Consider the following 9,615-nt stretch of genomic DNA (forward strand, 5'->3'; position numbering starts at 1 on the left):
TCGGCCGCAACTGCTTCGTGTAATGGGGGGGCGCAAAACCCATCATGGCGCGGCACGTACGTTGCCGGGTCCAGCTTCGTGGATTCGGAACCTGCTTTCGTGGCGATTGTGCCGGCGGCATGGGGCTGTGAGGGGGGGGGCACCTCGTCATGATCTTTTTGCTCGTACATGTGTGACGCAGGAGATTCAAAGCAAGGCTCTTCATCCTGTAGACCTCCCTCGACTGCACCGCTTTCGCTAAACTGATCTGCTCCCCCACGGCTCTCATCGGCAGGCTCAATCATGGGTGACTCAGCCGCAACGACGCCATCAAACAGACTGTCGCTCCCGTTTACAACGAAATCGACGATCGGCGGCGCATCGTCGTCACGAGGACGTTCCGAGAGGGCATCTTGATTGGCAGCTGGCATCGCCTGAGCGCCGGCTGGGCCAGCAACTGTGCATGGTGTCGGCTGAGCTGAGTCGCCGTTGGCTATCGGCTCGTCGCTCGAGGGCGGGGGGCCGCTGCCGGCAAGCAGGCGGTCCAGCAGCGCCTCGTCATTCGCAAAAGCATCGCGGAGCCGGTCGAGGAGCGCCTCGTCATCCTCGCCGGCGTTTGCAGACGCTTCCAGAATGCGCTGGAGGAGCTTCTCGTCCGACTCCGCCTGGAGCGCGTCTGCGTCGGGCGCCCGAGGGCCCACGCCGGCGGACACACCCCCGTCTGGAGGGGTTGAACTGGTAGTGCCGGAGGCCAGCATCGCAGGCTCGCAAGCGGGGACAAGCTCTCTTGCTTCGTTGAGCGAAGCAGGCGCAAGAACGCCCCCTCCCACGTGGGCGGAGGGTTCCTCAGAGAGCGTCGCACCGGCTGGGGTGATCCCCCTCTCCCCGCTGTAGTGGGACAGCAGCCCCCCCGGCATGCCCACATCCATCGGCAGCCGGTGCAGGGCCGCGCCGGGTGGGGCCCAGGGCGCCTGAGGCGCCCCAGCCCCCCCTGGAGGCCACAGGGACGACGCGCTGCCGCCGGTCCCAAAAGAAAGCGACGCACCGGCGCCTCCGGACATGAGCTGCGCCATCATCATCAGTGGGGCCATCGAAGCCATGGATGCATTGCCACCCCCGGCGGCGCCCAATGCGGCCCCGGGGCCCATGGCCCCCATGAGTGCTGCTAGCGGGTGGGTGGGCCCCCCTCCCTTGGCATCCTCCATCACCCGGCGCCCTGTACGCCCAGCACGTCGTCAGTGAATGTGGGTTTCCAGCTTGAAGCAGGTTCCTTGAGAGCGGCTCACCTCGGTACTGACGATGAACGAAGGTAACGAAAGGGACACCGCCATCTTGGAGCGGTCCAGGACACCACAGTGCATGGCTTTGGCCCATGACATGATATGACTCTGGTGGGTGTACGATTGGATGCATCGCATGCATGATATGTTAAGACCTCTTCTTTAAGGCATGACTTGGACTGTTTAATATTCTCGCGCATGGAATGCTTGATCGCATACAAATGCAGTGACAGCCACTCCAAGCCCGTAGTGGCTTCTGCGCCTGGACGAAACCTACAGTGCGGTACCTTCACCACACCATTTGGACTTGTGTAAAACTTGTGTTTGACCTGCTTAAATTAACTGTCTGTTTAGCAAATGACTGTTTAACAATCAACTCTTGAAAACTTCACCTGGGAACACAACAATAGGTCCAGATATGTTGGACAACGCCATGGAACGGAACACAATGCCACAACCTCTGTGATCATGTGGGTAAGGGTGGTACGTGGTCCCGGAGACCGTTGCTTTTCTTGCAGGTAAATGCAATATCTGATCATTTTATTTGGTCCAGGCACGCTTGCCTCAGGTAATGGTAACGGTAGCACTGATTCCCAAGAAGTTCTTGGAGTTGACAATGTCCATGCGCATGCGGTTGTGTTGTCAGAAGATACATCAAAAGATACATCATCGTTACATCATCAGCATTGAGGAGGGGGTTTCGCGCTAGGATGCAGGTACTGCTTGAGCTCAGTTCAAATTTGCAATTCCTGCTCGCAAGAGTGTGTTTGGACGAGAGTACTTCAGTGGGTGCCGCACCCAAGGCACGCATTTCGTCCAGCTGCGACGTGCCACCAACCTGCTGCTGGTTGAGTGTGCCAGTGGAGAGGCTCTGCCCATCAAGTTCGCTGATCTGTGTGCCGAGGAAATCCAACCTCTTGATGACGAACACGCCCTTCGGACGCAGCGATAGCATGCGCAGATGCACCTGAGCTGCTGCTGCGTGCTCAGCTTCGACTGCGCATTTAAAAAGCGGGGGCCCGCCCTCCAGAGCCTTGCAGGGTTCACCTGTGCACGTCGCTGCATACGAGGGTGTCGCAATATCTGCAGGCAGATACGTGATGTCTTTGCTCGTGATTTCCTTGACATCAGCACATCGTTGCAACCTCGTGATACACGACTATAAAGCATTGTAAGACAGGGTTGCATTTTTTCTCCAAGGCTAAAGGCAGCGGTGATGCGAGAGCGCAAGCTCGTACAATACGAGGGCCAGCCACTAGGTTACCTTTTAAACACCGAACGAAAACGGTGCAACCTCTGTGTTTCTCGTTGCCTCGGCGCTGACAAAAAGTGAAGTCTGGAATGACACACCACTGCTAACCCTTGCACACAATCCATGTAACCTCCGTCATGTACGAAACAAGTAGTACCGTAAACGTGGACTGAGAACAGCGGACAGGGAACGTTGCACGTGCTCAGCTGGGGTGCAAGCACAGCGCTCGAAGTGGCACAACAAGCCTGTCTTGATTGATGATTAGACACAGCAGAAACACGTCCCGGGAGAGACTGGACACACGTACCAGACATTGAGGTGTATATTTCGCATATCCTTGCATTGCTGACGATTTCAATTTGTGCACAACCACGCCGTGCATCTGCATGGATGACCACATTGCAAAGCAGATTTGAATTGTGCGGCTGCTGATAGCACTCTATTTCACCAAGCTCTTCATAAAGACGTGCTTGCGGCCAAGAAACGTGAAGGGCCATGGCAACGAAACACAAGTTGCAAGTTCATAGGGTCTTGACCAAACTCGACCCTCACCATGCATGGACATTGGGCAGCTGCAACACAAGTGCGTCAAACACACCGAGCATTCTTGGGGTGCTCAACTTGGTCCAAGATGTTTGATGCCCGCAGTGTCCAACTGGCCTGCGGCATGTACGCAACAACATCACACACCACACAGTCTGAATGTACAACATTCAGGGGAACACTGCCATTGCCACTGTGCCCTATGCGACCCGAAGCAAACAAATTGTCAGTCTATGGCATTCGCTTATCCTACTTTGTTGGTTGTTGAGATAGCTAGTGCTCGATTCCAGCACATCAGCTTGCATTGTTCTTGAAGGAATATTTGGGCAATGCTTCAGGCATCTATTGATTACGAAGTCACGCCCCTTATAGACATGCGTTTCGAGCTATTTGGGTCATCCATGTGAGATTAGTTGACAACACAGTGCGGGTTACTGGTGTGTGTTTTTTGGATCGTGTTCTATTTGAGTGTCATGAACAGCAACCTGTCCTCTGCACGTCCCGGCACATTTGCCATGGCCCGCCTGGATGCCTTGTGCGAGGTTATCTTATCAGGATGCTATCACCGACGTATGTTACTGGCCCGCCTTATCAAAGGGCGAGGCACCAGGCGCGTCTTGTCAGCCCCTCAGGAGAACCACTCGGTGCTGCAATGCACTTCCAGCAATGTCTCAACGGCATGGACCGAGGAAGACTACCCTGACCATGGACATACAAATCCATTGGTTTCTCATCACGACGAGGCTGCGCATTACGGCAGCATGGAAGGGTTGAGTCCGGAGAGCGCTGGTTTGGCGTTCCTGTCAGAAGCTGAACTTGCACATGGAGAGCCTCTACATGAAGAACTGTTGAAATCGAATATCAAAGAAGAGACGCCCTTCCCACATCGATGGAAAGTTGTCGCAGCGATGTTCACCGCCTTTGTGCTATGCAACATGGACAAGGTGCGAATATGTTCACCACGCCAGAACCGCGCAGGCCCAGTCACACAGGGGAGGAGTCGCAGGCCACAATGACAGTGTTCAATGCTATTCGACTAATTTTTTTCGTCCCTTTTTTTTCATTGGTTTCGATGTACGTCGCCTGTCTCAGTAACAACCACATTCATAACGCGTCTGCACGCCGCACGGACGTGGCGGAGTGCTCATTACGCTTGGGAATCCGCCCTCAAGTGGACACAGGACATGAAGTGTCACTTGTATGGTACAATTTTTACATGTATGCCCCCTTCATCTCGTTGCGCTTTCTGCGCCTGCATCGACCTATCTTATACATTTTACAATGCAGCGAATCCTCCAGCCATAGTCATCGACTCACATTCAAAAAAAATTGTTTCTCGAGCCGTTGTGTGACGGCGACATATCGCGTGGACCCTTCAAAGTTGCAGTTGCTCCGAGGCTACAGGGGTATTGACGGGACACGCACTCACAGGGTTGGGTGGTTTGGGTCGCGAGGTCAATGGATCAAATCAATCCGGCGTGTGGGTTGAAATGGACAAATGTATATATATGGGATCCATTGTTTATTTCGTTTCCCATGTCACATGTGTGAAGAGCACATCAAAGTTGAGCACACGGTTAACTGTGTCACGAGGCACTCAGGAGGACTACAACTTTCACATAGCATGTTCAATTGAAGGGCACGTATGAACTGAATCAGAAGTGCCTTTTTAGTCGAGGCATCTCCTGTTTGGGGAGGTCGATATGCCAACAACAACACATTTTACCGATTCCTATCCTGCCTCATCCCATCATTAGATGTCTTGAATTCGCAGGGGCAGAAGACGATTGCTTTCAAACGTATGCCGAACAACTGCATTAGGCAGTCAAACTGCCCTTCTCGTGAAATGCCTAAACCCGCCAGCCCAAAGATTACAGATTTGACCAGAGCCACCATCCATACTTAGCAAGACCTGTGGGTGCATTTAGGAGTGAGATCAGCTCTGACTGTCTCGCCAGTTGTCAACGCCGTCTTCTTTGGGCTGGCGTATTCCTTTTTTTTAAGCAAGACCTGTGCTGCAATCACAGCCTCTCCCTTTTCCATCTGTCTTACTGTGGTCTCCACACTGCCCTCTCCGAGTCTTGCCCGTACCCCGATGCCACGAACACCACTTCCACTGGGTGTGAATGTGTTGCACGTGGCACAACAAATTACCTTGTCGTAGCAGCCACCGTAAACTAGGCTGTTGCTGCTCAAAACCCACGAGCTGCAATGCCAGCACTGCAATGCAAACGCAGTGGGACCAATTCACGCAACCAACAAACAGACGTCCTTCATTACAGCACAAACTGCATTGGGAGTTCAAACGACATTTCGACTAGAAACCAAAGTGAACTTCATCGGGCATCGTGTGAAAGCCCAAAAGGGAACTTGAAACTAGTGGCATTGTACTGAGTGAGAGATAGATAGGTAGTCTGTGGTGTTGTGTTGTCCCTGGCTAGTGTGCTACCGTTTTGAGGCAGATACAGTTTTGAATGCGTTTGGCCAGGCATGGTTTCGTAGCTGTGCTGTACTATTCGTATCTTCCATTCCTAGATAAAGTGCCATTCCCAATGACCAGGGGCTCATTCTTTTCTTTGTCACAGACAAACTGGGTTTGCGCACTCTTTCATCGTCCAGCATCGGTGTGCAGGTGGTCAAGCAACTGCATCGTGTTGTTATGGAAATGCCACCTTAAGCATCAAAGCAAAACTCCAACTATCAGAATTCCTTTTGTTATACCTACATTCGGCTAATAAAAAAGCTCTTGAGTATGGCTTGAATCCCGATGGGTTTCTTTATATATTTTAAGTGGCTCAAGTCATGGGTTCAATTGTTAATCGGTGTGCAGGTCAACATGTCGGTGGCGGTCATCCCGATGGCCAGCCAGCTGGGGTGGAGTGCCACAGACCGAGGCCTTGTGTCCTCGGCCTTCTTCTGGGGCTATTCGCTGACTCAGGTTCCGGCTGGTTACATCGCCACCCGGGTTGGTGGCTCCAAGGTTCTCCTCTTTGGAGTTGTGCTTTGGTCCTTAGGTGCGCGCCTGGTCTCTATCTATGTCTCTGGTCAGGCTGCTCTGCGGTCCGGTTAGGTTGCTCTGGTTAGGTTTCTTTATGGTCCTTAGGTCTCTTTCTATGGCCCTTAGGTGCTGCTCTTATGTTGCTCTCAAATCCCAAGGTGCGAGATCCTCCTCATTTGGCCCTTAGTTGTTGCTCCTAATGTACCGCTCTTTCTTTGTATATCGCTCCAGTTCAGGCTTTTCATATGCGCTCCGTTCTTTCTCATGAGCCTCGTATAGCTCTTCTCTGCTTCGTCAGCTTGTTCCCCAAGAACGCACTGCAACCCCCACAAAAGTTTGGGAAGCAACATATCGAATCAGGGCAGGGACGAACAAGAGCATGCTGATGCACAAGTGGTACTTGGTGTTGCCAATGTTCATGTGGATGTTGTAGTGTTTGAACAGATAAATCACTACTTTGCATAGAAAGGAGCGAATCCTACGGATCGGGCCAAAAGCAACCAAGTATCCTCGTCGAAATAGTACAGCTCATGGATCGTCTGCAGACGGGACACGCAAGCCTGTTCATCAATGCGCGGCCTCTTGCACGATTCAAAACAGCTCATTGCATCACATAGATCTTGGCAGGAAATTGTCATCACACCAAGACAGCACGTTCGATAGAATACAGCTTATTCGAAAATGCGGCGCACAAGCCAAGACATCATCAGCATGATCGTGCCTTGCAGGAACGCTGGTTGCACCCCCTCTTGCGCAACTCAGCTTGCAGTGGCTCTGCCTCTCGCGCGTCATCGTGGGCCTGGGGGAGGGCTTCGCCCCCTCCGCGGTGACCAACATCATGGCGAAGCTCATTCCAGAGGCGGAGCGCTCCAGGGCGGTGTCGGCGGTCTTCGGGGGCCTCGACGTGGGCTCCGTGGTGGGGCTGCTGCTCTGCGGTCCGCTCATCCACCACTATGGCTGGCCGTCGGTGTTCACCGCCTTTGGGGCGCTCGGGATGGTGTGGGCTGTTTTGTGGCCGCTTGTCCAACCCGAGAAAGTGGATGCCGTGATGCTTGCGGAAACAACGCGCCTCGCGCAGATCGAGCAACACACGTCCGGTCACGACGCTTCCGCTGCGGCCGCGGCCCGGACCCCAGTACGAGCTCTTTCTATTTCTCTCTCGCTTTCTCTCTCTCTTGCTCTCTCGCCTGTTTCTTTTGCTTGACACGTTGAACTGGAGTGAGCAAAGTGCAGTTTGAGATGACGGTGCAGGGTTTGTTTGGCAGCATCGCCGTTTGTTGCAAGGACGTTCTAGCATTGGCCGTTTTCTTAGGCCGATGCCTGTGTCCATGCCTTGTTTTTGGTGCGCAAAGCGCTTGTGAAACAAGAGCTTGTTGAACTTCCCCCAGGGGTTGCTATCAATAAACCAAACAAATGCGGCATTGAGGCCATCAAAGGCTGTGACTGCCTGACTCTACAGACAGTGCTGCACAATCTGAAAGCAGCACTATTCTTGCCTGTGCAAACGAGAATGTTGACGTACTGTGTAATACTTTGAAAGTGCTGTCTTGGTTGCTTGTTGACTTTCTCCTGCCATCTATCATGTGATTTGATGCTGAATGGTGTTGCAACACTACCGCAACCACGTGAGTATTGGCAGCTTCTAGTACTGCTTTGGAATCAGTGCTGCCATCACTATCACCTGAAGCACGCTTACCTGGATGAGGCTGACGAATCATAGCCTGGCAACATATTTTTAATCATACCGTGAGGTCTGAAGCGATTGAATCCAAGCAATGAGTGCTTTCATACCAGCGCGCTGCCTCACGCCCCCCCCCATTCGCAGGTACCATACGGCAGCTTCCTCCGAACCCCGGCGGTATGGGCCATCATCACCGCACACTTCTGCTTCAACTACGGCTACTACACGCTACTGGCGTGGCTACCGTCCTACTTCGAGCTCGCTCTCGGCATCACGGTCGCCAAGTCATCGCTGCTAGCACTCATCCCCTACATTGCGATGGTCTTCATGACGCCATTCGTGGGTCCGATCGCAGATGGCCTCATCGCCCGGGGCTGGAGCATCACCAATGTCCGGAAGCTCTGCCAGGGGATCTCCTTCGTGGGTCCGTGCGTCTGCATGATCGGGCTCGCTCTGTGCACCCCTGCGCCTGGTGTGTTGCTATCTCCATCACCATTGCGTTGCATGGATTCCATCACCAATGTCCGGAAGTTCTGCCAGGGCATCTCCTTCGTGGGGCATGTATCTGCATGGTCGGGCTCGCTCTTTGCACCCCCGCGCCTGTGGAGTGTTGGTATCTCCATCACCATTGTGTTGCATGGACACCATCATCATTGCATCACATCACCAATGCCCGGAAGCTCTGCCAGGGCCTCCCCTTCGTGGGGCATGTATCTGCATGGTGGGTCTCGCTCTGTGCACCCCCGCGCCTGGTGTGTAGTTATCTCCACCACCATTGCGTTGCATGGACACCATCATCATTGCATCACATGGATAACGGCAGAAAGTAGTCTCGAAGCAATCAAGTCATCATTACATCACATAGATAAGGGAAGGAAATAGTCAACCAGCAATCATGTCATCGCGTTCCAAGCAATACAGCTGATTGAACGTCAGCGAGTGGAACAGCCAACCCTGTCGCAAACGCTCATTACCTCATCATCACCACGAGGTGTTCTGCGCCTGCAGGGCAAGCTGCCACGCCGCTCGTCGTCTCTCAGGTGCTAGTGCTGATGACAATCGCATTTGCACTCAGCGCTTGGGCTCGGGCCGGACTCTACTGCAACCACCAAGACATGTCTCCCAAATATGCATCAGCGCTGCTTGGAATCTCCAATACCGCAGGTGCACTGCCTGGCGTTCTAGGCGTCACGGCCGCAGGGTTCATCTTGGACCGCACCAACAGCTGGCCGCTTGCGGTGTTCCTCCCCACCGCGTGCGTGCAAATCTTCGGGACCGTCATCTACACGCTCTTTGCCTCGTCGCAACGCCGGCTCGATTGGCGCTAGGCTTCCAGCCTGTGTTTGGGGCAGTGCGTCGCCATATTGCGTTCCGACCCCCACTTCCATACAGAAATTTGTGTTTTTCAGGCATCTAGACCCGCACATCGTGTGGTCTGGCGAAGCAGTGATCCGGGTTGCAGTGATCCGGGTTGCAGCCACATCTCCGCTGGCAGCTGCGATCACCTGCGGACTGTCCGAGGAGTTCTTGCAGGGATTCGCAAGAATGGCGTTCCCTCACTTTCGAATGGCGACCCCCCCTTTCGCCCCACTTACGAAAACGTGATGCATTTTGAGGCATCGAGACGCAATCGCAGGGTCTCGCGGCACGATGCCTTCTCAGTCGCCCCAGACGGGTCTTTGATCGCAACAGCGCCAAGCCTCACGCTGTGGGGTGTCTGTTGGCAAAGCGTCCCTGGACGCAGCTGCCGTGCTCTGGGATGTACTGGCACCAGTGAGTCGCCAGAATGGGGTTGGACCCCCGCTTTCGCCCTCCCTCAATTCACGCGTTTTCAGGCACCGCGATCCGCAAATTGCAGGGCCTGGCGAATCACCGGCGCTGA

General features: G+C 53.8%; 1 protein-coding gene across 1 annotated transcript; it reads left to right on the forward strand.

The window, feature by feature from the left end:
* The first annotated feature begins 3,527 nt into the window (after positions 1-3,527).
* Positions 3,528-9,061, forward strand: LOC149809319 (putative anion transporter 6, chloroplastic). The gene is made up of 6 exons (XM_089994894.1): positions 3,528-3,998; positions 5,885-6,068; positions 6,781-7,187; positions 7,365-7,577; positions 7,878-8,179; positions 8,725-9,061. Exons 1-6 carry the CDS (start codon positions 3,528-3,530, stop codon positions 9,059-9,061), a joined length of 1,914 nt encoding a protein of 637 aa, XP_089851020.1.
* The last annotated feature ends 554 nt before the right edge of the window (positions 9,062-9,615 follow it).

Source organism: Nuphar pumila, unplaced genomic scaffold (assembly GCF_984573655.1).
Source record: "Nuphar pumila unplaced genomic scaffold, dmNupPumi1.hap1.1 HAP1_SCAFFOLD_1403, whole genome shotgun sequence".
NCBI classification, from domain to species: Eukaryota; Viridiplantae; Streptophyta; class Magnoliopsida; order Nymphaeales; family Nymphaeaceae; genus Nuphar; species Nuphar pumila.

What these genes read in the sequence shown, in the direction of transcription:
- LOC149809319 (XM_089994894.1), top strand. Translation starts at nt 3,528, where the DNA reads ATGAACAGCAACCTGTCCTCTGCACGTCCCGGCACATTTGCCATGGCC. An exon ending in CGGCCGCGGCCCGGACCCCA is followed by an intron (nt 7,188 to 7,364) that starts GTACGAGCTCTT and finishes CCGTTTTCTTAG; the next exon opens with GCCGATGCCTGTGTCCATGC. An exon ending in CCGTGCGTCTGCATGATCGG is followed by an intron (nt 8,180 to 8,724) that starts GCTCGCTCTGTG and finishes CATCACCACGAG; the next exon opens with GTGTTCTGCGCCTGCAGGGC.